This window comes from Callorhinchus milii, unplaced genomic scaffold, assembly GCF_018977255.1.
Source record: "Callorhinchus milii isolate IMCB2004 unplaced genomic scaffold, IMCB_Cmil_1.0 Scaffold8, whole genome shotgun sequence".
Taxonomy (NCBI): domain Eukaryota; kingdom Metazoa; phylum Chordata; class Chondrichthyes; order Chimaeriformes; family Callorhinchidae; genus Callorhinchus; species Callorhinchus milii.
The window spans coordinates 19288279-19315167 of NW_024704749.1; the positions used below are offsets into that span (position 1 = coordinate 19288279).

The 26889-nt window shown below is 49.9% G+C and overlaps 1 protein-coding gene across 1 annotated transcript in view; it reads left to right on the plus strand.

Moving 5' to 3' along the window:
* The first annotated feature begins 4483 nt into the window (after positions 1-4483).
* The window catches only part of col5a1 (procollagen, type V, alpha 1), a 97001-nt gene continuing 74595 nt past the window's right edge, over positions 4484-26889 (plus strand). Inside the window, 4 exon segments of the mRNA XM_042337178.1 lie at positions 4484-4625; positions 12491-12658; positions 20725-20938; positions 23602-23764. Coding sequence (XP_042193112.1) covers positions 4526-4625; positions 12491-12658; positions 20725-20938; positions 23602-23764 — 645 coding nt within the window. The 5' untranslated portion in view covers positions 4484-4525.

The following is a 26889-nucleotide window of genomic DNA, read 5'->3' on the forward strand; positions in this document are numbered from 1 at the left end:
CGGTGATCTAGCCTGACCTTAAGATAATAATATTAATAATAATAATCCTTGCATTTGATATAGTGCTTTTCACATCTTCTAGACGTCTCTTGAGGGATTATTATCAGGCGTGTGGAGTAAGAAACTTGCCCAAGGTTTCACCCTGGCCGGGAATCGAACCCAGGTCTCTTGCTTGCAAAGCGAGTGCTCTAATCACTGAGATACAGGACTCCATGTACACATATGCACCTGTCAGACGGGCTGGGCCGGGCAGGTGGGTGGAGTGGGAGGGGTGGGGTTTGGGGCCTGGGGAAAAGGAAAATATTATTGTCTGAGCCTAATAAAGCTTCTGATAATTCTGACATTCTAACAATTCTGAAAATCCCCACATTTATGACAATTCCGACATAATTTCTCTGGTTCCTTCGATTTCGATCCTTTCGACAATTCCCACAACTCGGACGGTGCGGAAAAATCCCAACGTTTCCGTCAAACCCGGTGCGCCGATGTTTTCGACAGCGCCAAGAATTCCAGCAGCTCCCAGAATCCCGCGAATTCACACGACGTTGACATTTCCGCGGTTGCCATTGTGTGACCCAATTCGACAATTCCCACGATTCCGACAATTCCCACCTTTCTGACAATTCCGACGTGGACACGCCAGGCTCTCTGGGCACCGTGCCGCTTTGAAGTGTGTTGACTGTTGCTAAATTGGTAAACACTGGCGCGAGGCAATCTGTAACCCTCCCTTCACTGACACTGAATAACTATGAGTCTCCTGTGGGGCTCAGCAGTGAGCGGGAGAAACCAGGGGAAACACTGTACCTTGTGTGACCAACATGCCTCAGTCTAAGTGTGGACCAGACACGCACACTATAGATTCAACCGGTTAGCTGGTTACACTAGGTCAGTTACCCCAACGCACACTCTGGGGTCCCCGAGCCTTCGTTCTTGCCGACCTGTGCCTAATACTTTCTGGAATTAAGTAAGCAGGATGCATCCCTCCAGGGCGAGAGAGAGAGAGAGCGCATTCCATTCCAACAATCTAACTCTGGGATTTCCATGTGTAGATGGGATTCATTGAATTCTCAGCTTGGTTTGGTTACTCGAAGCACGGTGATGGGTTTCCGTATGTGACAGACACCCGGGCTGTACCGTCCACCCCACCCCACCACTGAGGAGATGTTGCTTTTTTTTTTTGGCGTGTGGGGGTTGGGGTTCAACCGGGTCAACACATGCAGAAACATTCCCTTATAGGGGAAGCTATCAATGAGTGGAGTCTAACAGTCTAACTGGGCTAAGAATCTCCAGACCTCTCTACGAAAGACGTCATCATTTGCTCTCAGGTACAGTTGGCATGTAATCTCACTAACCAGAGCTCAGCTCCCCAACAACCCTCCCCCACCCCCACCCCCACCCCACCTCCGCTGTAATGTAGGGTTCATATTGACAATAACCTGCGTTTCTACATGGACTTCTATTTCTCAGGTAAAAATAAAGCTCTCAAAGCACTTTGTAGAATATAATTGATAATAATAATAATAATCCTTGCATTTGATGTAGCGTCTTATCACATCGTTGAGCCGTCTCAAAGTGCTTCACAGGGTATATTGTAAAGCGGAGTGACTGTGTATTTTGTGGATGAAACACAGCAGCCAATTGTGCACAGCAGTGTCACACAAGCAGTCGTGACCACATTTTTTTGGAGGGATTGTGTTACACTCGGAAAGTGAGTGGAAACTTGCTAAAGGTTTTGCCCCACCCGGGAATCGAACCTGGGTCCTTTCACTAAGCTACAGGTGATTTGAAGGAATTCATGTTTATAGGGGTAAAGAGAGTAGCCAGACCGTGCCAGTGACACTCCCTGAACAACTAAGAGCTGAGCAGACCCTTTCAACTGAATGTGAAGAAAAATGTTTAATGAGAGGGGGAACGTGAGCCAGGCTCCACAGTGTCAGATTAATAGGTTTTGAAAGGGAATGAGGCAACTATTCGAAAAGTAAAAATTAAAAAGTCCTTACTTTTGATGTACTTTTGATGTCAGGAGAACATCTCGAAGCGCTTCGCAGGAATTTACTATGAAGCGTGATGACTGTGTATTTTGTGGGCGACGACAGAAGCCAAGTTGCGCACAGCAAGGTCTCAAACATCCATGAGGTGAATGAACAATTTTATCTGGGACTTTCTTGGTCATGGACACCGGGAGAAAGTCCCTTCTCTTTTCAAATTGCGCCATGGGATCCACCTGAACAGGCAGACGGGATCTCGGTTTAATATCTTATTTAAAGGACGGCACCTCCGACAATGCAATGCTTCCTCCAGCACCACTCTGAGCCTAAATGAATTCCAAGTCCCGTTGTGGGTCTTAAACCCACAACCCTTCTGACTCAGAGGCAAGAGTGCCTTTCATGTTGTCGAGACATCTCAGTTTGGTTTGGATACTCTAAAGCATGGTGATGGGCTTCTGCATGCAGCAGACACCCTACTGACCCAAAGAAAAGTAAAGTACTTCACTGTAAAGTGGAGTGACTGTGTATTTTGTGGCTGGTTGTACCGTGAAAGGGAGTGTGAGAAAATAAAATATATAATAATATTTGCCTTTGATGCAGGGGCTTATCACATTGTTAAGATATCTCAAAGCGCTTCACTGAATATTTGGTAAAGTGAATTGACTGTACAGTTGAGGGCGAAAGACGGCAACCAATTACATACAGTAGTGTCCCACAAACGGTCGTGGATTGAGTCACCGTGAAGTTTTTTTGAAGAGATTATTATTCCCAGGAAAGCGGTCCTCCATTTGACTAACAACCAGGTTCTTATTTACTTCTAGATAAACAGAGGTGTATGGAGTAAAGAAACTTGCCTGAAGTTTCATCCCGCCCGGGAATCGAACCCGGGTCCTCTTATTTGCAGGCGAGTGCTCTACCACTACGACTCCACAAGAGAGGGCTAAATGCAGAGCTCTTACAGAGATCCAGCACGGACACGATGGGATATACATATGGCTTCCTCCTGTGCTGTATAATTGATCCAAGAATTTTTAATAAAGTTCCTTGTCAGATGTCCTCGCTTCCTCTATCTAAAACATTAGGTTGATGGGTTCCTCATTGACACAGTGACTCTCAGTGCAAGAGCTGGTAACTGAACTTAATGCAGGGTGTTTGGCTCTGGGTGAGGGTGCGGTGGCATGGCTGGGAGGGGGGGAATGGGGCTGTCCTCACCCGACCTCCACTCTTGGCGGGCACGGGATTAAACTAAACAAATAACAAGGACCCCCTGTTGCAATAAAAACCTCTGCTTTCCAAAATGATATTTTCTGGCCAGAAAAAGAATAAGCCTTATAAAGGCTCCAACACCCACCACCCCACTCTTCCCTCCCACCCCTGCATCCTTACAGGAACTATTTTTTTGAACACCCTTTAGAGGTTTCGCCCACAAAATATACAGTCAATCCACTTCACAGTATATCGTGAAGCGCTTTGAGGCGTCTTGAAGATGTGATAAGGCTCTTAAAGGTGAGAATTACTATTATTATCTGAGACAATTACTTTAAGACGACTGAAAAGGATTCAGAGGTGAATCAGGTGGTAATTTCAGTGCCAGGCAGGAATTTAGAACAAGTTGGACGAGATAATAATAATAATAATAATAATAATCCTTGCATTTGATATAGCGCTTTTCACGTCGGGAGGACGTCCCAAAGCGCTTCACAGAACACACTGTAAAGTGAATTGACTGTATAAGATCCACAGAGGGTACGTAAAAGTGTTGCTTCGCAGACAAAATTGAACCAAAAGCCAAGTCGCTAAATAAGGTGCAACAAGGTGCTTTTGGTGATAAGTGCGGTGGCTCCGGGTCTGCGTAACTTAAAAGAGTTTCCCTGTTTAATTAACCCCATCACTTCCCACTCAAGACTTCCGAAGGTTTTAAGCTTGGCGCTGCACCGACACGCAGGGCTGGTTGGCTGGGAGGGAGAGGGGGAGAGACTTAGCATTTAGTATAATCTCTTTCTTCCCTCAAACAATATTCTAAGCAATGGTTTTGACTGTGGTCCAATAAGTGAAGGGCAGGAGAAGTGGAGAGGCCGACTCTCTGTGCATTCGCTGGGGAGGGAGAGAGAGAGAGAGAGTGAGAAAGAGAAAGAGAAAGAGAGAGAGAGGGGAGGGAGTGGGGGGGCTGAGAACTTTAACCAACAGGCATTTTTTTTTTTTTTTTTTTGTGTGTCCAGGATTTTTTCAGCCCCAGGAAATCATCTGAAGGGATCGATCCCTCTGTCAGTCTGAGAAAGGCCAGACTGCTGAGAGAGAAGGGGAAAGCCAGGAGCCCGCAAAGCAACACACACAAAAAAAAAAGTGCTTTTAAAGAGATTTCTGAATGGCATCAAACATTTAGCTCAGCCCTTTTGCAACTCTCTCTCTCTCTCGTCTGTGGCTAGAACGTATATATATATATAGTATATACAGTATATATATATATAGTATATATATATAGTATATATATATAGTATATCTATATATATAAGCTGCTGAGCTATTTTTTTTTAACGATGGATACGCACACCCGGTGGAAAACGAGGACTTGCATTCGGGACTTTGCATTGAAGTTATCAGTACTAATTATTTGTTTCACAGTTTACACCAATGCAGGTAAGTGAGTGCCTTGTTTCAGGTCATCTGTCTGTGCGGGAGGGGAGGGGAGGGGAGGGGGGGGGGGGCAGAGAGGACCAGGGGGATTGGGTGGGTTTTTCTGTACTTAACGCGAAATACTTTTGCAAAGTTGCCTTTTTTTTAAAATTGCGAATATCTGTTGGTGTATATATCTATATGTGTGTGTGTGTGTGTGACTAATAAATGGGATTTAACAGTTTGCAAATGATAAACTCAAGTTGTCTGTTGCTCTGGAACAACCCCCATTCTGCCAACTGTACCCCCTCACCCCCTCTCATGTCCCCAACTTAACGAAACTCGGGATTTTCCGCCTGTCGGGGGTGCTGGGGTGTGGGGTGGGGGATAGAAAGCAAATGACCCCCCCCCCCCCCACCCCAGATTAGCGGTGGGTTCAGCCCCCTCTCACCCTGACCTGACCTCACACAACCCGGGGGGCAAAATCTACACACACACACACACACACACATCAAAAAAAGTTTTCGCCCCAACTTTTCCTGTTCATTTCAGAACTGGACTTGGGTTTGTTTCGGATGAGGTCTGTGTGTGGGTTGGGGTGGGGTGGGGGGGGGGGGGTGGGTGTTGGGGTGGGGGTATGTGTGGGGGGTGGGTGTGGGGGTATGTGGGGTGGGTGGGTGTTGGGTGGGGGGGTGTGTGTGTGGGTGTTGGGGTGGGGGTGTGTGTGGGTGTGTGTGGGTGGGTGGGTGTTGGGTGGGGGTGTGTGTGGGTGGGTGGGTGTTGGGGTGGGGGGTGTGTGGGTGGGTGGGTGGGTGTTGGGGTGGGGTTGTGTGTGGTGGGTGTGTGTGGGTGGGGTGTGTGTGTGGGTGGTGTGGGTGTTGGGGTGGGGTTGTGTGTGTGTGGGTGTTGGGGTGGGTTGTGTGTGTGTGTGGGTGGGTGGGTGTTGGGGTGGGGTTGTGTGGGTGGGTGGGTGTTGGGTGGGGTGTGTGTGGGTGTTGGGGTGGGTTGTGTGTGGGTGTGTGTGGGTGGGGGTGTTGGGGTGGGGGTGTGTGTGGGTGGGTGGGTGTTGGGGTGGGGGTGTGTGTGGGTGGGTGGGTGTTGGGGGGGTGGGTGTTGGGTGAGAGTTCTCAATCTGGAGACCCCACTCCTTGGAAATTCCACAGAATCCCAACTTTTCTCTGTTCTCGACCCAGAAAGAGAGAGAAGGGGAAAAAAGTTTTTTTTTCCGCTTTTTCAAAAAAAACTGATGTAAAATGTTTCTCCACCAAAAAAAACTTTCTCTCTCTCCCCCCACCCCCCAACCCCCCCCCCCCACACACACACACACACACACACAGTCAGACAGAGTGTGCACACCATCTGGTGTTTGGTCTGGGTAAAAGCACTGTACCTTTGGAGTCGAAGTTCATTGAGACACAATTGGAACCGAACACTGTATCTCCTCCTCAAAAAGGCAAATTATATTTTATTTGCCGCCTCTTATTTTTTTTTTGGGGGGGGGGGGGGTTTAACAAAAATGCGAAACGAGGCGGCGGCAAATTGAATCAAATTAGCGATGGCCCGAGATCACAATCCTTGCATTCGATCCAGCTTTGTTAGTGTAGTGTAGTGTAGTGACTGCGTACGTTGTAGGCAAAAGCTGCCGGCCAACTTGGGGATAATAGTGTCCCCCGAATAGCGATCCTTTTCAGTAAATTCCTGATAACTTGTCAAATAAATGTGACCGAGATAGTAACATCATAATACCACTGACGTCCATCACGCTGTCAATTATCTCAGCCGCATTTATTTATGTATTTATCCGCACGGCTAACTTGTCACTCCGGATAACTCGTCACTGAGCCCTTTTCTATGGGGAGTGATGAGTTATCGGAAGTTTACTGCTGTATCCAATGTCACCATCTGCACATTTTTGTGTCTGGGAAGCGACCAAATGATTTCCGGGCCGGGATTTCCAAGGATGCTCTCGGAGTTAATTGGTTTGTCGCGGCCGAGGAGCGTGGGTCTCAGGGGGCAACCCTGTAACACGGCCGAGAGATACGTCCCTGGTTCCTGTTGCGTGAGCTACACTCTCAGACGAGGGTGTTCCCAGCTGCGGGTTCCTGCAGCCCACGTTTGATGTTAAAGTCTGATTGGGGGGTGGGTGGGTGGGAGGGAGCGTTGTTGGGGGTAGTGAGTACGCATTCACTGTGAGGGTCTCGAAACGTCATCGCGCATGTGGTTAAGCCTCCCCTGTGGTCACTTTATACAGACAGTGCCACGTCCTGCATTCAGCAGGCTGTTTCACACAGCTACGAAGATTGTGTTTAGTTACGTTCTATTTGAAATGGGAGGGAAATTCTATTTCCAGGGAGCTATACTCCCTCCCCTCCTCCCTTCCCTTCCCCCTATCTTCCCCCTTCGCATTTCTCCTCTCTTTCCCCCTCTCCCCTCCCCTTTCTCTTTCTCTCTCCACTCTTGACCCCTGGGATCTCCGAGCCGACACAGACAGAGCCAGCCAGCTATGTTCAGCCAGTTAGACTGAGGCTCTGCGGAATGTCAGGGAATTAATGAGTGTTTTAACTGTGAATGTTATTTGGAAATTGGTGCATTTAAATGCCCTCCCCCCCCCCCCCCAATCCAAACCAACTGAGTAACTTTTGTCTGTTTTATAAGACCTATACCCTAACTCCTATTGTCTGCTGGATACGTTAGTGTTATAGGGAGGTCAGCCCGGCACAGCGGGAAGCACTCTCATCTCTGAGTCAGAAGGTTGTGCGCTCAAGCCCCACATCGGGACTTGGAATCAAATCATCTAAGATGACACTCTTATGTAGTGCTGGGGGAGTGTTGTTTGTTGGAGGTGCCGTCCTTTGGAGGTTACCTCCGCCTGTTCAGGTGGACGTTAAAGATCCCATGGCACGATTCGAAAAGAGATGGGGGTTTCTCTTCCCTTTCTCCCAGTGTCCTGGCCAGCAATCCCCCAAAATAAAATGGGTCACTCACTTCATGGCTGTTTGTGGGACACTGCTGTGCGCAACCGGCTGCCGCGTTTCGCCCACATGATGCACAGTCACTTTGCAGTGTGTTCTGTGAAGAGCTTTGAGACGTCTCGACAACGTGCAAAGGCGCTATATCAAATGCAAGGATTATTATTATTTGAAGTCTCTCTTTATTGGGTGTGACACTATTGCTGGAGAGGCTGGTGAGTGTGTTGGACAGTTACCCATTCTATTACGTGTGGCTGGTTCCTGGGAAGTAACCAAATGCTTGTTATGTGGACTGCTCACCAGCCCGTGGCCTGTCACTGTGATCCTTGGCTCTTTGTGATGCCCAGACCCTTGGAACTCTGTGACCCTTGACTCTCTGACCTGGCGTTGCTGTGGGTAAACACTGGTCTTGATGCCACGTGTCACCATCTCATCTGATTTTCCAACTGAGTCTCCATACCAACAATCAGCTCTGGTTCCCTCTCTGGCCCAGCTCACCTCACGTGGCCCCTTCCCAACCTGTTCCCCAGTGGCTCCCCCACCTTTCCCACCAGCCACGCCTGACCTCCTCTCTAGCTCCTCCCACCCTCCCTGGGGCGGGTCAGTCTAGGCTGACACTCCCCAGCCCTGCCCATCTCCAGCCCCTCCTCAGCCACGCCCAACCCCTCCCAGTTCCACACCAGGTGTAGATCTGGAGGTCCTCAGGAGACTTGTAACACTGGGATTCGGCATCTCCTCACAGTTCACGGTCACAGGCTTCTGCTCTTTCCTCTTCTCAAGGTTGTTGGCTTCTGGTGTGTGCGTAAGAGACGGTGTATGTGTGTGAGAGAGTTTGTGAGAATATGTGAGTTCTGGCAGCTCTGTTATAACTATGGGAGAGTTTTTGGTCAATCAGTTTTTTTTTGCTGGTAGAGGTGTCAACCTGGCTCAGTCGGTAACACTCTCACCTCACCTCGGAAGGTTGTGTGTGGGTTCAAATCTCACACTAAGACTTTGAGCTCACAGTCTAGGCTGACACTCCGGTGGCAGTATTGGATGAGGTGCATTGCTTGAGGTGCCATCCTTTGGATGAGGTGTTTGGGTGATTGTTAAAGATCCATTGCCATTATTTGAAAAGAGAGGGGAGTTTCTCCTGAGAAAGTAGACAATAATCCTTCAGATAAAATCAATTCATGGCTGTTTGTGGCACATTGGTGTGTGCGCATATGCCTCAAAATATAGTCACTACACTTCGTAGTAAATCTTGTGAAGTGCTTTGAGATGTCTTTTTGACGTGAAAGGTGCTAATCAGATGGAAGGATTATTATTATTGTCACTAATCTGTGCTATCACTGACCTGGGAGTGTGGATGGACATTGTAGAGGGAGCTTTACTTGGTCTCTAACCCATGCTGTTACTGACTGGGAGTGTGGACGGACAGTGTAAATAATAATAATCTTTTTGATATAGAATTTGATATAGCGCCTTATCACATCGTCGCGACGACTGAAAGGATATACTGTAAAGTGGATGGACTATGTATTTTGTGGACGAAATGCAAGATCCAATCATACACAACAATGTCCCAAAAGGGAGCTTTATTTACTCTGTCTCTAATATGACACTATTGCTGATCTGGGAGACCTGGATGGGCAGTGTAGAGGGAGCTTTACACTGCATCTAACCTGTGCTGTCGATGACTTGGGAGCTGGAAGGACACCGAGCCAGGGGAATGGGGGAGGTAACCATAGACACGGTTGAAGAGGAATGTCTTCAGGCGCGACCTGAAAATGGGGAAGGAGGGGCTAAGGTGGAGGGATTGAGGGAGCGTGTTTCAGAGTTTCGGGGCATAGTGGTTGAAAGCGCAGCCACTGATGGTGGAACGGGGGACATAAGGGGCAAGCAGGAGGCCAGAGCCAGTTGAGCGGAGGTAGTGGGTTGGGGAGTTAGCAGGTCGGAAAGGTAGGGAGGTGCCAAGGCATGAAGGGATTTGAAGACGAGTGTGAGGATCTTGCAATTGATCATCCATTTGGTGATAGGGAGCCAGCGGAGCCTGGCTAGAACTGGTGTGATGGGGGTATGGAGTTGGATGGGGTTACGGAGTTTGGTGCAGGTGAGTAAGCGGGTGGCGGAGTTTTAGATTTGAGTAGTTGAGATGGGAGATGACGAAATGGCTTAAGGTTAAGGGTCAGTGCATTCAACAACAACAACAACAACAAGATTCCATTTATGGAGCGCCTTTCACGTCGGGTCCAAGGCGCTGTACAGTTGGGTCAGGACCCGAGCATTGGGGGGAAATGGTCAGGGTGAGGGGAGGGAAGGGAGGGAGCGAGGAGGGGGTAGAGAGTCGAGAGGGGAGCTGAAGGCACGGTCAAAGAGATGATCTAAGCTGCTCAGGGGCCGTTGTTCCCGGCATTGGACACATACACAAACGTGTTGCCCTGAACATCGCCGCCTTGTTACAAACCCTACAGATGCACTTGACACGTGGACCGCATTCCATTCATACCACAGAGGCTCCAGCAATGAGCTCACAGCAGCCAGACACCCTGTCACAGAGCGAGTGTGCTTCCACACGCCGTGCAATAACCCCCTCCCTCCCACCCACACCCCAAACCCCGGCCCCTGCCCCCCAAACCCCGGCCCCCCACCCCGAACCCCGGCCCACCCCCACCAAACCCCGGCCCACCCCCAAACCCCGCCACCCCAAGCGCAGCCCCCCAAACTCAGCCCCCCAAAGCCCGCCCCCCCCTAAAGCCCACCCCCCATACCCCGCCCCCCCCCACAAATCCTGGCACCCCCAAACCCCAGCCCCCCCAAACCCCGCCCCCCCAAACCCAGCCCCCCCAAACCCAGCCCCCCCAAAGCCCACCCCCCCAAAGCCCACCCCCTATAAACCGCCCCCCCAAACCTCGGCCCCCCCAAAACTCCGGCCCCCCCAAACCCCGGACCCCCAAACCCCGGCCCCCCCAAACCCTGGCTCCCCCCCAAACCGCAACCCCCCACACACCCTGGACCCTCACCCCACACCCCTGCCCTCCCCCCAAACCCCGGCCCCCCGAACCCGGGTCCCTCCCACCCCCCAGCCTGGCCCCCACCACCCGCCACCCACACCCCGAAACCCCCCACCCCCAGCCCAGCCCCCACCACCCACACCGCGGCCCTTCCCCCCACTCCCCACACCCCGCTGTATGGGGTGGTTGGTGGGGGGGGGATCAACAGCTGAGTCACTGAGAATCACTGGGAAGGGTGGTTCGGCCAGGATGCTGGGACTCATTAAGAAACGACTTGTGCTGTAATGGGAGGGTGGGCAGGCGGGTGGGGAGGAATAAGATCAAATTAGGCCAACGAGTCTTCTCCATTCTAACCAATCTTGTGCTGATATTGTTGTGTATGTTGGTGTTGGTGGTTGTCCTGGGGCAGCGGAGGGAGGGGAGGATCTGGAATAGACGTCTCTGCTCCCACTGCAGACACGGCGCAACCAGAGGCTGGAAAGATTTCCCTCACTGTATAATATGCGTGTGCAATGTTAAATGAGTCACATATTCTACAGGGAAGAGATTTTTTTAAATAGATTAAAAGTAATTTCCCGAAGCAATTACAGGCACTCAAAGATTAAACATAAATTACAGCCTCTGATGTGAGGTTTATTGTAACCCTGATCTGTCAGCAGGCCACTATTTCTCTGCATGTCCTTAGTACTGAGCGTGTATTCCTATGTTGGCTGTGTCCGGGTTACATTGAGGGGGGTGGGGGGGGATGTGTCAGCTTTCTTGTGAGGGGTGGTGTGGTTGTCAGTGTCACAGTGAGGGTTGCAGGATGTGTTATATTATGATTGTTGCACTTGATTTAGTGTCTATCATGTTCCAAAGCACTCGATAGGGGGATACTGTCAAGTATAGTGGCTGTGTATTTATTGACAAACCGATTGGCCAAGAAATACACAGTCACTACACAATCCCGCAAACACCCGTGAAGTGAATAGTGAGTTTTATCCGAGAGATTGTTGGCCAGGACCCCGGGAGAGAGAAACTCCCTCTCTTTTCCAATCAAGATGTGGTTTCTGTAACATGCACCTAAAAAGCATGTATGTGATCTTGGTTAATGTGTGATAAAAGGACAGCACCTGTGACAATGCAGCACTCCCCCAGCACTACACTGGGGAGTCAGCCTGGACTGTGAGCTTGGGGGGGGGAGTCTCTACATGCGCGGTGCTCAGATTGGCCACTAGGAGGTGCACAAGGACAGCTCCCGGTAACCTGTCTGAATGTTTGACGTTCTGCTTGTGTGAGGACATGTGTGTCAATGAGAATGCGTGTGCGCGTGCAGTTGTGCGTGTGATTGTGTGCGCGAGTGTGCCAGTGCTTGCGAGAATGTGTGAGCGTTCATCTGTGTGTGAGTGAATGAATAGGAGTGAGCGCAATTGTGCGTGAGCGCATCAGAGTATGCGTGTGTGTGATGTGTGCGAGTGAGTCTCACATTTGGTCTCTGACCAAGACCGCTTATCTTCACCTTTACCATATTGCCCGCCTTTGCCCCTAGCTCACACCAGAAGCCTCTGAACCCTTATTCAGGGTGGGTTTCCTCTCGAGGTCTTTCTTTACAATTCTCCTTAGTTATACTATCCATAGACTTGGGGGTGTGGTGGTTGGGGGGGGGCTGTGCGTGGCTGTGTGGGCACGGGGGCTGTGCAGGACGGGGCTGTCCTCACACCATCGTGTCTCTCGCACATTCTGGCACCTGCTGGCACTGGGTTGTGATCAGAAGGAGCCGGCAGAGGCTGGGGACGGATGGGATATACCCTCATGTAAACTAACCTGAGTGTGGATTGTTTCACGTCAGAGCTAGTTTGTGAGCGGACAGAGATGTGATTGTGTCTGGAGAGAGGGGATCACTGCCTGTAGCGAGCAGCCTGTAATTATCTGTCTCTTGTTTCCACAGCTGAACCAGCGGATATCTTGAAGATTTTAGATTTTGCATCGTTCCCTGAAGGTATAGAGAAGACGACAGGTATGTGCGAGCCCAGAAGATCATCAAAGGGAGCAGATGTTGCCTACAAAGTTCGGAAAGAAGCTCAGCTCAGTGCACCAACCAAACAGATATATCCAAGTAAGTCACCAACAACCTGTAGCTCACACAGTGCACGAGGAGGTCATTTGGCTCATTGTGTTCTGTGCTGGAGCTCTCTACTCTAACCCCTTTCCCCTGCTCTCTCTCCCCATCGTGTCCGTGGTGGTGTTCGCTTCACCCTCGGGGCTCTCTACTCTAACTGCTTTCCCTGCTCTTTCCCCATTACAGTCAACACAGGTTCAGAAAGGATGGGTCATATCTGACCAATCTCATTGACTTTCTTTGAGGAGGTGGCAGCCCAAGCTGACTGTAGGAAGCTGTATGACGTAGTGTATCTAGACTTTCAAAAGGCTTTGACAAAGTATCACAGGAAAGACTCTTTCACAAACTGTGGTCACTGGGTATTGGGGCAAGACATGGATGTGGATTCAGAATTGGCTGAAGGGAAAGGAAAGAGTGCCTTGGGGTCTGTTCAGAGATCCCCACCTGTTCCTTGTATATATTAATGACCTGGGTTTGCAGACACAGTGTAAGATAGTCACATTCGCAGAAGACACCAACTTCGGGGGAAGAGTGTGGAATCAGAGGAAGCAGCAATGGTCCTGCACAAAATCCCCATCACATCAGTCCTTGCCAGGCTTCACTAGCTCCCAATTACTGAACGGATCGTTACAAGCTCCTCTCACTCGTTTTCAAACCCTTTCATGCCCTCGCACCTCCCTACCTATTCGATCTGGTTTCTCCCCACTCCACCATCCGCTGCCTCCGCTTGGCTGGCCCGACCTCCTGTTTGTCCCTCGTCCCCTCTGCTCCACTATCGGTGGCCGCGTTTTCAGCCACTACTCCCCAAAACTCTGGAACTCTCTCCCTCAATCCCTCTGCCTTGACCCCTCCCTCCCCACCTTCAAATCTCGCCTAATGACCTTCCTTTTGATCGTGCGTTTGGTCACCTCCCCCTCCCTCTCTCCCTGGCTCGGTGTCAGACTCCGACACTGTCAATCGCTCTGGGACGCTACCCCGCGTGAAGGGGGCTATGTAAATATAAGTTGTTGTTGTTGTGCTACAGATAGGGATATGCACACAGGCTGATAACTTGCAAATTAAGTTACATCTAGAGATGTAAAGAGCAGCTTCAGGACAGAGACACCGGGAAGACTGGAACAAGTTGCCAAGAAGGGCGGTTGAGGCCAGGACAAGGGACTCGTTTAAAAAGATCTGATTGAGGGGGAGGCTGCGTTGGGTGTTCTTAAGGATGAGATTGCATCTTCCTCGTCTGAACCAATCTGGTGACTTTGTGAGTCTGTGCTGGTGCTCACTCCCCCACTGGAGCTCTCTCCTCTAATCCCATTCCTCTGCTCTTTTTCTTCCCGCTTTATAATTTTTTTGCCAGTTTTTACCCAGTCACTTCTGCTCTGGACCCTGTCACTGACTTGGCTTCACAGTCACTTTGTGTTAAAACGTTCCACGCTCTCACCCCACAGGATATGAGGTGTTACTATGTAACTCGGCCCCTCGCAGTTAGAGTAGTTCGTTTTGTGCAAAAGCTGGTGCGGGTGGGGGGGGAGTCATTAACGTCAGTGTCAGTCTGGCTCAGTCGCACGCGCTCTCATCTCTGAGTCAGAAGCTCGTGGGTTCAAGCCCCATGTCGGGACTTGGTATCACGTAGTCTAAGTTGATGCTCCAAATGCAGTGCTGGGGGTGTGTTGCATTGTCGAAGGTGCCGTCCTTCGGATGAGACATTAAACCGAGATCCGGTTGGCCTGTTCAGGTGGATATTAAAGATCCCACAGCACCACTCGAAAAGAGAAAGAAGTTTCTCTCACCCATTGTCCTGCCAATAATCCCCCAAATAAAATTGGTCACTCGCACCATGGCTGTTTGTGGGACATTGCTGTGCGCAACTCGCTGCCGCGTTTCGCCCACAAAATACACAATCAGTACACTTTACATTATATCCTGTAAAGCGCTTCGAAGCATCTCAATGACGTGTTGAGACGTTATATGAATTGCAAAGATTATTAGTATCATTATTGGCACCATTCACCTCATAGCTGTTTGCTGTGTGCAGATTGGCAACTGCATTTGCCTACAAATATACAGTCACTAGACTTGCTAGCAACGTGAAGTGCTTTGAGATATTTTGGTGTTTGAGTCTTTACGTCAATGTGATGATTTGGTGAAATAAGGCTGTTTCGATTGTCAATTAAGGATTATTATTGTTATTGTATGATCTGAGTAACTGGACACAGACAACACAGTCTCGCCTGTGGATTTCTGGAATCCCTATAATGGAAAAAACTTACACTGTGTTTAGTGGAAGCATTAGTTAGAGAGGTGTGTTTGTTATTGAGAAACCGAGTGAAGGACAGGAGAACACAGAACAGGAGAGGAGAGTGCAGCACCGAGGAACCGGAATAGAAAGAAGGAGGCACACAGATAAATCAGTAAAGATTATGGGAAGCAAAGCTCTGTAGAAGGAAGGGAAGAGGGAGGTGAGGAGTCCTGTAGAATGTAGGGGGAAGGAAAGAGTGAGGGAGGAGTTCATTGTCTGAAAGTTCTTGGAAGGAATGAGTTAGAGGAAGAGAGAGCATGTGTTGGGGGGATGGGGTGGGGGAAGAGACATAAGAGTAATTGCAGTTAAACTTTCCGAGACTTGTTAATGTGATACAAAAGGGTGGATTTCTTCTCCAGTCAAACATCCATGCTGAGTGTCCTATCACTGTAGTGTCTGTAGTGTCTGTCTGTGTGTGTGTGTGTGTGAGCGCAATGGAGATGATGGAGCAAGGGCAGAGATGTGCCTAAACATGAGCTGGTTGTGGCTGTACTTTTGATGTGTATTTCAGGCCCATATGAAGGGTTTAATGGAAGCCAGCTGTGCTCGTTGGCAACGCTAGCTTGTAAATCCAGCCCTTCACTGCCAGAGCAGAGGTGGTGTCAGTTTCAGGACTTGGCGCAAAGGCCCTGCCTGGGACCGGCCTGGCAGTGAGAGCGTCTGTTTTCTATTCACTGGGAGGAATATTCACTCCCGGCCTCAGACTCGCCAAACTGTGAGCAGTTCCCAGTGCTTGGCCACCACAACCTGTCTGCTACAAGGTGGGAGTGTTGCCTTCAGTGTCAAATGGAAAGCTCTTCAGGCTGCAACCTGAGACAGCAGAGGGAGATGGAGGCTGCTTACATAGGGGGGGCGCGGGGGGAGAGAAGCGGGGGAGCGAGAAGGTAGAGGGAGAAGAGAATGGAGAGGAGCGGGAGGGGCCGGAGAAGGGGAGGGGGAGGAAAGGAGCGAGAGAGACGAGAGAGGGTTGGGGGAGGAGAGGGTTGGGGGAGGAGAGAGATGGGGAGGAAAGAGAGAGAGAGACGGGGAAGGGAGGGAAGAAGGGGCAAAAAAGGGATGGAGAGAAGGGGGAGAGAAGAAAAGGGGAAAAGCAGCCAGCGAGAGAGAGACAGGGGGAGGAGAGAGAGAGAAAGAAAGAGAGGGAAGGGAAGTTAAATTTAACTTTACACTATTACACGTAGAGTCCTGTAGCTCAGTGGTTAGAGCACTCGCTTTGCAAGTGAGAGACCTGAGTTCAATTCCAGGCAGAGGGCGAAACCTTGGGCAAGTTTCCTTACTCCACACAGAGCCTAATAATAATCCCTCCAAAAAAAAACAATAATAAATTGGTCATATTCAATCCACGACTGTTTGTGGGACATTGCTGTGCGCAATTGGCTGCCGCGTTCGCCCACAAATATACAGTCAATTCACTTTACAGTGTGTTCTGTGAAGCGCTTTGGGACGTCCTCCCGACGTGAAAAGCGCTATATCAAATGCAAGGATTATTATTATTATTATTATTATTATTAAGGGGGTAGCTTCCTCTGCCGATCCCTGTGAAAGCTTATGTGAGGAAAATATTATTTTGCTGAAGTGAAAATAAAGCGAGTGCAGCTTGCGGTGGGAAAGGCTGGAGTGACTGAGTGCAGTTGGAATGGGAACTTGGCGAGGTTTGCACTGAAATTTGCCGGCGTTGTCTGGGGCTCGGCTCCTGCCCGGAATTATATGTATCTGCAGTTTGAAGGCTGCAGTATTTTGCATTAAGAGTGTTCGGATAAGAAGTTTCAATTCAGTGGAAAAGCCTCCGGCCTCCCTAACGTCCGTCCCCCTGAACAGCTCCACAACAACAGCAAAATTACATTTGTAAAGCGCCCTTCACGTCGGGAGGACGTCCCAACAGTCAGGGATCAGGATGTACAGGCTGTTCACAAAGTCCTGTTACCCCCCCACCCCTCCACCCTTTTTTTCTTACACACAATGCACTGTCCCAACAACTGAGACATGTGGAAGAATGATAATTGTATTTACAAGTTACTTAATTGTATTCAATAATTGTATTCGGTGTGTGTGTGAGTGAGTGTGTGAGTGAGTGAGTGTGTGTGTGAGTGTGTGAGTGAGTGTGAGAGAGAGAGAGCGCCATCATTTTCATGGCAGATAATGATCCATCGCCACATCTTCCGTAACACGGATGGAGCGAGTGAGGAGGAAGTTACTGGTATTGGACTTCGTTACACTCGACTCGTCTGCAACGGAAAATAAAAAAAATTATTGTCAGGAAAGAAAAACCCCACAGGGGGTAACAGGACTTTGTGAACACCCTGTCGAACTGACATCTCATATGAAGGACCGAACCTTTGACAATCTAGCACTCCCCGCCAGCATTGTTCTGGAGCACCAGCCAAGATCTCGACGTGGGGCTTTGAACCCACGGCATCCTGACCCAGAGACAAGAATGTGAGCGAATGAGCCAGGCAGACACTGGGAGTCGAGAGCTGAGGGGGCTGGGATGAGGACAGGAAGCTTACCTGAGGGGTATGCTGGTTATGTGGTTGATGGTTTGGATCAGTGTTCATCAAATGTCAAGCCCGAGTGCAGCAGGTTTCCGCGTGGCCTGGGTTGTTCGAACTCTGGCTTTCACAACAGAAGATGTGGGTTCAAGCCCCGCATCGGGGCTTTGTGGATAGTAAGGACCCCACAACACTATTCAAAAAGAGAAGGAAGTTTCTCTCTCACTCTCTCTCTCAGTGTCCTGACCAACAAATCCCCAGATAAAATTGGTTGATCACTCCCGTGGCTGCTTGTGGGACATTACTGAGGTGTCGTGCTCCTCCAATGTCAAGCGCCCTGGGACGCTACCCTGTGTGAAGGGCTCTATATAAATGAAGTTGTTTTCATTGAGTGCAATTGGGCTGCCGCGTTCACCCATAACACAGTCACACCGCTTTACAGTATATCATGTGAAGTGCTTTGAGGTGTTTCACCAACATGATAAGGCACGATTTCAAACTGAAGGATTAGTATAATATCTAGCAAACAGCTGTGAGGTAGAATGAGCGATTAATCTCAGGGATTGTCAGCCTGGAAGCCAGGAGAAACTCCCTTCTCTTTTCCAATCGCGTGGCGGGATCTTTGACATGCACACGAACAGGCACAGACAGGGAACTTGGTTTAATATCTCATCCAAAGGACGCTCCTCCAACATTGCAGCGCTCTCCCCAACACCAGACTGGAGCATTGGCCTAGACTAGGAGCTCCAAGGCCCTGACGTGGGGTTTGGAACCCATAACTCCTCGAGCCCGAAGCAAGAGTGCTACCAATTGAGCCAAGTAATGGATCCCGCTACAAGATTTCCGTGGGACGAACAATCTTCAGACAGCTGCTGGGAAACAAACTGATGTTTTCAACAGAATTGGACTGTCAGCTGCTCTGGGACTCTCTGCTGCCAAAGCATTGATTTACTCAGTTCTGGAAATAAATGAATTTTGAGCCTGGACTTCATCCCAATCAGTTTTTAATATCTCTAAAATGGTTTGCCCACGTGGTCTAATTTGTAATTGGTGGCACAACAATGGAATCTCTGTGAGAAGTGGCCTCTTCTCTCCCTCTCCCCATCGGGCTCCGGTTAACCCTTGCTCCCCCTGAGCAATTTCACTGACCTACCAGAGCCCTCGCTGCTCTTTGCCAACATCTGTGGAGCATGTTCAGCTCGCACTGAGCCAGGGTGGAGCTCGCAGGAATCCGTCAGTCGGAAGCTTCTGGAATGCCGTTCGTGACTCAGTCTCAATCGGTTATGGGTCACTCACGTTCTCATCTCTGGGTCAGAAGGTTTTGGGCTCAAACCCTACAGTCTAGGCTGATGCTCCAGTGGTGTTCCGGGGTGAGGAGCTCTGCATTGTTGGAGGCATCACCCTTCGGGTGAGATGTTAAGCCATTGGTCCTGTCTACACTCTTGAAGTGTACGTTAAAGATCCTGCAACTCTATTGTAAAAGAGAAGGGAGTTTCTCCTGTCCGAAAATCCTTCAGATTATTCTCTCATCCACCTGGCTGCTTGTGAGACCGTACTGTGTGCAAATTACTTGTCACCTTAACCTCCAAATGCCCAGTCACTACATTCACCAGCAATTTCCTGAGAAGCGATCTGAGATGGTTTGATGATGCCGGCTTTGTGTCAGATATGACGATCTTTGGTTGTTGTTGTTTATTCTGAGTGTAAGTGAAGGGCGCCTTGCCTGAGGGCTGAAGGAACTCATCCAACTCTATATACGGGTTGAGAAAGTAAACCTAGAGTAACTCTCAGCTACGCCAAGGCAGTAGGATTAGTGGACACAGGTCCAGGGTGTTGGAGGGTGATTTCAAGACAGATGACAAGAAATATTTCTTTACATAGAGGGGAATTGGGGGATGGGTAGTTGAGGCCAAGATGCTGGGACTCATTTCAAAAACAGTGTGACGTGCTTTTATGGGAGGACAGACGGGTGGGGGTTCTGCAAGAATGAGATCAGATGGGCCAAAGGGTCTTCAGCCTCCAAACCTTTCTTGTGATTGCTGCAAAGATTCTGGGGTTGTGCTCAGTCCTCGTCTCTGTTCTGCCAGGCTTTCGATCCAGTTCGCTCCACACACATCTGCGCCACGGGATCTTCTTAACGTCCACCTGAGAAGGCTTCGGTTTAACATCTCTTCCAAAGGACGGCGTCTCCCAACAATGCAGTGCTTCCCCCAGCGCTGCACTGGAGAGTCAGCCCAGAATAGGAGCTCAAAGTACTGATGTGGGGTTTGAACCTGCAACCTTGTGATGCGGAAGGAGACTCGGGGAGGCTAGTACCCACAGAGGGGATCTGAGGCGGGGTCCTGGGAGTTTCTTGGCTCTGGGGCAGGAGGGGCGAGCAGAGCCGTTGCCCGAGCAACGCGTCAGTCACATCAGCTAATAACCAGCTGGCAACATTCCAGAAACATTCATGGAATAACTGCAAAAGAAAGATCTCACTTAAGCTCCGAGCTAACAAAGGCCTGTGAGCGCTCAGCACAGGAAGTGACTAATCTAATGGTATGGCTGCTACATTTTTATGGGGGCGGTTGCCATGGATACAGCCCGAGTACCCTCGGTGAGCGCTGCATTATGAGCTAATGGAGGATAGAAAAGCTGTCTTTAATTTGCTCTGAATGTCTGCAGCTCAATGACGAGGCTCTGCCACCAGGGAAGATGGGATAGGTCAGGCCATGTCACTCACTGAGTTCCAGAGGCTGCTCACAGCAACGGCTAGCCACACATTGCCCTAACACCCTACCCCACCCCACATTCAGCTCCCCCACCCCCATCCAGCTCCCCCCACCACCCCACATCCAGCTCCCCCGCCCCACATCCAGCTTCTCCGCCCCACTTCCAGCTCACATTCCCCCCATCCGGGTCCCCCACCCCACCATCGCCATCTGGCTCCCCCTCCCCTCATCCGACCCCCTCCCCACATCAGGCCCCCTCATCCAACCCCATCTCCCCCACCCTTAGCCTGACACCCCTCCCCACACCCCTCACTGTAACATTGATCATCCCTATACCCATGAATGGAGTAACACTGGGGCTTTAGGGCTTACAGCCAGAGTCCTGGATGCTGAAGGGTCCCCAAAAAACTCTGGCTGTGCCACCGGGTGTCACGGGAGCCACGCACAGCCTTTGTACTGATCTGACCTCGGGAGCAAGGTGGCTCTCTCTGGAGGTCAGAGTGCACCCGCTGCTTTGTTGCCGCCATTCCCCAGCGATGACTCATTCTCTCCATTTTCCGTTCTTTCCCACAGAATCCCCCTTTCCCGAGAATTTCTCTATCCTGACAACACTAAGAGCCAAAAAGGGAAGGGGCTCGTTCCTGCTCTCCATCTACAACGAGCAGGGAATCCAGCAACTGGGGGTGGAGATTGGGCGGAGTCCCATCTTCCTGTATGAAGATCAAACTGGGAAACCAAGTGCCGAGAACTACCCGGTCTTCAATGGCATCAACCTGGCGGATGGCAAGTACGTGCACACTGACCGCTCCATTACCTCCCTGAGGTCTGACATTCAGTCCTCTCTCATTCCATCCTTGATGGGCTAACGGGTGGCTGGTCCTAGCTGGACAAGCAGAAGGAAAGTTTGCCAAACAGCGCTCTCAATGGCAAGCTATGAGGTTAGACTCCAGCAGTTGGCGACTGATTTGGCTCAGAGTGGAGTGCTTGGCAATCCACCATACCCATTAGTGCGTTGGCTTGCAGAGTTAACAGAAGCTGAGTGGGCTAAGTTCTGTGGGGGTAAGTGCAGTCTCTTTGGTCTGGCACCCGCTAACGTTTAGTCTGAAGTATACTAAGCAAGGTGCTGGGTTTCTGCGCGTGCCACATTCCCGCCGGCTGAAGAGAAACTAACAAAGGCTCCCGAGTTGTGAAAGGAACATACTGGTTGTTATTTTTAATTGAGATTTCTCACAACACCTCACACTGTTCATTGTCTTTCATGATGGAGAATTCTCTTGTTTCACAGAGACAGTGTGGGAGTTTGAGCAGAGTGGGAGGGGATGACTGAAGGTTGTTTTTGCTTTTGAAGGGGAAGTCAATTAAAGAGGTGGGTTTTTAGACAGGTTTTGAAAGCAGAGAGAGAGGGAGTGTCGAGCAGAGAGATCCAATCAGCGGGAACAAAGTTCGGACACTGATATCATAGGAGAGGGAATGGGTGATGTGAAGCCGAGGGGATTTAGTGAAGCGAAGGGAGGGGGCTGGCGGTTGGAGGGGGAGAGTGGGGAGACAGCAGATAGATTGTTGGAATGGAATGCACACTCACTCGTCCTGGACGGATACATCCTGCTTTCCTGTGGAAAGTATTAGGCCCACTTTGGCAAGAGCCAAGTCTTGGAGACCCCAGAGTGTGCACTGGGGTAACTGCTATCAATGGGCAGCTACCCAGCTAAAACCGCGAAGCTTGCCATTGGTAGCGCTGTCTGGAAGCTTTCCTGCTGCTTGGATAGGACGACTTTCAGATTTAGATGCTAGATTTGAAGACAAGAGTGTTTAAGGACGGAGCTTTGGGAGGGGGAATCAGGTTGATGTAGGCGTTACAATGAGCAATCACTCTATTCCAAACCTGGCCTCAGCAAGTGGTTCAAGATGCAGGTAGAGAGGTGCAGAGAGAGAGGGCAGCAGATGTAAAAATATGAAGCCAAGGAATGTTTCTTACGTTATTAAGAGTGAGGGGAGGGGGACAAATCCTAGGAACTTGGGGTGGGGGGGTGGGGTGGGCGGCAAGATTAAAGAGGGAATGAGCAGGAGGTAATAAATCTTTCAATTTCTATTTTCTGGAGTGTTTTTTTTAACCAGAGAGAACGCGTTGCATTGTGGCAGGTACCGTCTTTTGGATACAATTCAAAACCAACACAAAATACTCCGGGTTGGGGTTCCAGAGAGCGCGAGCAGAAAGGTTGAAAGCTCACCCACCAATAATGGGGTGGGTAGGTAGGGTGGGGAACGTGAAGCACAGTACTCAGAGTGAAGGGAGCGACTGGTATGGTATGGACTGAGGAGGTCTCAGAAATAGGGTGGGGTGAGACCGTGGAGGGACTTGAAAGTGAGAACGAGAATCTTGAACTCTCTCCCCTGGGGATAGAGAGCCAATAGAGACAAGTGAGGATGGGGGGGTGGGTGATGGGCTCAGGGAGCCTTGTGTGTGGGAAAGGACACAGGCTACAGAATTCTAGCTGGTCTGCAACTTGGAGAGATAAGATGTCTGGTAAGCAGAGTGTTGGCGTCTAGCCTGGATGTGATGAATGTGTGGATAAGGGTCTCAGTGGCCGAGGGGAGAGGTAATGGCAGAGGCGGGGAAAGCTGAGTGGGTCAGACCATGGATGTGTGGGTTTAAAGGACAGTTTGGAGTTCAACAAGATACTGAGAATCCACTCTGGCTCCGTGAAGTGGGGTGTGCTTCCAGGCAGGTTGATGCTGAGGAGTGAGATACTTGAGAATGAGATGTTAAACGTCCTGCGGCACTATTTAAATATAAAAAAACAGAAGGGAGTTTCGCTCTCCTGGTGTCTGGACTAACAATTCCCCAGATAAAATTAGTCATTCACTTCCTGGCTGTGTGCGGGATGTTGCTGAGCGCAAATTGGCCGCCACGAAAAACAAAATACAGTCACGGACGGCACCTGATGGAAATACCCTGAAAATGGTTTGAAGCGATAAGATGTGGTGGGCAAGGGATCAAATGTGAGGACTGTTGCTAGTCTTCTCTTCGACCGTGCCTACAGTCACCTTCCCCCTCCCACTTGGCTCGGCATCGAGTTCCCCCGCTGTTAAGAGCCTCGAGACACTGTCCGGGGTGAAGAGCGCAATATAAATGCAAGTTGTTGTTGTTGTTCAGGAGAGAGAGTCCTGACTTGACAGATTGCAATGGGGATCTGTCAGTGATACTGGAACACAGGAACAGAAGGAGGCCATTCACCTGTCGAGCTCACTCGCTGGGCTGTTTTATCAGATCCCAGCAGATCTTTTAATTGCCCCCCCCCCACCCCACCACCCTACCCCATCTCGCACTACCGTGGGCACGTTGGGCTGGGCTGGGGGGTTCGTCCAGGCTCTGGGATTATCGGGCTCCGAGGAGTGTCTTGTCTCGTTTCTGGTGTCTGACGCGCTGTCTTGCTGTCCACACTCCGACAGGTGGCACCGAATTGCTATCAGCGTCCACAAGAAGACAGTCACCCTGATCCTGGACTGCAAAAAGAAATCGACCAAAGCCCTAGAGAGGAGCAAGAGGCCGGTCGTCGACACCAATGGCATTTTTGTGTTCGGCACCAGAATCCTGGATGAAGATGTCTTTGAGGTACGAGCTGTGGGAGGGTGGAGGGAAGGGGGAGGGGTCATGCGACGATGCTCGGCTATGCCAATGCCGAACCCCCATTGCGGGCAGGGAGTGGGGTTAAATCACCAAATGCAGGGCAGGCACTAGGACCGAGAACTCTCCATGCAGACCTGTGGCTTCTCTCCCAGGGGATCTCCGTACATCTCAACAGATCAAAGGAATCATGTTTGAAACTGCAGCGCTTTGCCTAGTCCTGCCACTGCCACTGTTCCCTGTCTCGACTCCTTTTCATCCTTGTTCACAGCTGCTAAACGTAGTACACACACGCCCAGCCCCCATGCCTATGCCCCCACTATACACACTGCACGTGTTCCCCGCCTATGTCTGTCCAAATAGACCTTAAAGATCCCGCTGTGCTATTTGAAAAGAAGGGAGTATCACCTAGTGTACTGGACGACAAGTCTCCAGATAAAATTGATCACTCACCTTGTTGCTGTTTGTGGGACGTTGCTCTGCACAAATTCCTTGCCGCGTTTGCCTACAAATACATAGTCACTACACTTACAGTAAATACCTGCAAAGCGCTTTGAGATGTTTTGATGTTTCAGGTGATTGTTGTTCTCAAACGCCTCTATTAACATTGCAGGATCCCGATTTAATGAGACAGCAACAATTTGCATTTATTATTATAATTTGTATTTCTTCATCGCTTTTATTTAAGGACAACTTGTGGTTAAGGAAGTCTCAAAAGTGTTTGATGGAGAGTGGGTGAGAGGAGGGGACAGGAGAGAGGCGGCGCAAGGCACAGTCAAAGTGATAGGCTTTGAGATAGGGTGTGAAAGTGGAGAGGGAGTGGGTGAGGCGGAGAAATTTCAGGAGAGTTCTATAGAGCAGGTTCTGAGATCCCAGCTGCTGATGCTGGGAAGAGGGGGAGAGTTGATGTGAAGCTCTTCAGACAGGTAATGAAGTTATCACTGGGTGGAACAGCTCTCAGTCACCCTGGCCCCGCATTGTCTCTCCCCTAAACTGAGGCTGAGCCTCACACAGAAACGCCACACTGGTATAGCAGCGACTTCCTTCACTTCTGAGGCTCGATGTTGAGCTCTTTAGAGGGAGCTTCACTCTAACTCTAACCCGTGCTGTCTCTGACCTGGGGATGTATATCCTGCCCATCGGTACTTCCAGTTTATATATTGCGGGTATCACCCACCCCCTGCTTATTGCCCCCCGAAGAGGTGCATTGTATCAGATTCAGAGAGGCTCCATATCATGCCAGGCACCCATGCTGTGCCGAGCTATTCCAGGCTGCTCTGTGCCAGGCCTCGCGGTGCCAATTCATGCTGTGCTCTCTCTCCATGCCACGCCAAGCTGTGCTGTGATAATCCAGGGAGGCTTTGATGCAGTGATGGGCCGTGATTGCGAGTCGTTGACTGTAATCACACAGTGATGAGCCACACGTGCGAGGAGATGGCTTTCAGATGGTGAAGCTCTAGGTAATTAACCCTCCATAAACCAAGGCAACCAGCTCTGTGGATTAAACCACATATAACCCCACCCCCTCGCCACATGGGCAGAACCTGGTAACCCCTGGAAGGACAGATTTGGCTTTAGTTCAGTCTGAAAACAGCCTCATCAGAGACTTAAGACAAATTGTTCCCATTCTGAGTGTTGTCTTTTTTACACCAGTCCCACTGCGGATCTGATTAGACACAGGAAGTGCTGACGTAATGGCAACTTATTAAAGCAAGCTGTGGTTCTGTTTTAAATCTGTCCTCTCTCTGCCTGGCCTTCTCCATTCCGCGCAGCTTTGTATGGACTTACAGACAAACTGTATATTGCTTTGCCTGTGTGTTTTAGAGTTTAGTCTCCCATTGACTATAGAACTCGCCTCATCCCAGCTCAGCAAAACATCGCAAGGGAGCTTTGGAAAAATCTTCGGTCTATTTGATCTCATCCTTCCAGAACCTCCTCCCCCTGCTATAGCATTGAGCTGGTTCTTAAATACATTCCATCCTTTCCTGGTAACCTGGTTCCCAGCTGTGTAAAAAAAACACTTCCTGGTGTCGTTCCTAAACCTGCCCTTGATACCCCTGAACCTGCGCCTTCCTGTAGTGCTTTCTTGGTGTACCTTAGGGTGTTGCTTGGGATTTATTGTCCATTGCCTTTTGCCGTATGTTACCGAGTTTCTCTGGAAGATGCTCCCTGCACTGAAACGTGCATAAGTAACTAACAGAGAGCGAACTGGAGAGGGAGGCTGGCTCTGAGAGACTCTGTGCTGTGGGAACATGCTCCCTCCAATCTCTAATGTCACTCGAGGCTTGTAAAGGCTGACCCTGTGTTCCTAGTGCAGTCTTTACACACAGTGAGCAAACAACGCTATCTCTACATTCACTGCTCTCCCCTTTGTTTAGAAGAAGGCAAAGTCAAAAGTGAGCATCCCACTTTTAAGATGATACCCAACTCTGGAATAGATTCAGGCTTCGGTTTCAAAGTGGTTTTCCACCCCCCCATAATTCTTAAATGAACAGTTTCCAGATTGAAGCATTTTGCATTATTCTGGCCGCCTTAAAAAACGTTTAGAGAAAAATATTGTCACAGGCTGTGAACGGATGGAATTTCAGCCCTCGGAAGCCCAGAGATGCACTGGGGTAGAGAGAGAGGTCTCTGAAGATGGGGTACGGAGTGGGGGAGATGGAGGTGTCTCTGATTTTGGGGTGGGAGAGCTCTTCCCAGACTGTGCTGAAGTGGGGGGGGGGGGGGAAGGAGCTGGGGAAGTTGCTGGGAATGGTGGTTCTTTGGAGAGAATGTTGTGGTTTGAGTTCCGAGCCCTGGACAGGCTCCAGCTGGAACGTTTGAAGGCTCCTTGAAAGACATGTTTAAAATGGAAAATGGGCAAATAGTTTCCCAATGATAACACCGCAGAGAGTGTCTCTCAGACAGAACAGGACCACCGAGCCGAGCTATGAGCAAATGCTGGGGAAACGTCCAACTTACAAAGCCTCCCAGCTGGCCAATGGAAGGATCTGGAAAACTGAATAACTTTTTAATATAAATATAATTTCATACCGACTCGTGTTTAAGTTTGAATTTTGCTGAGCTGTTTCCAGGGATAGGATGTCTGAATGCTAGAGACTGACGTGAAGGAG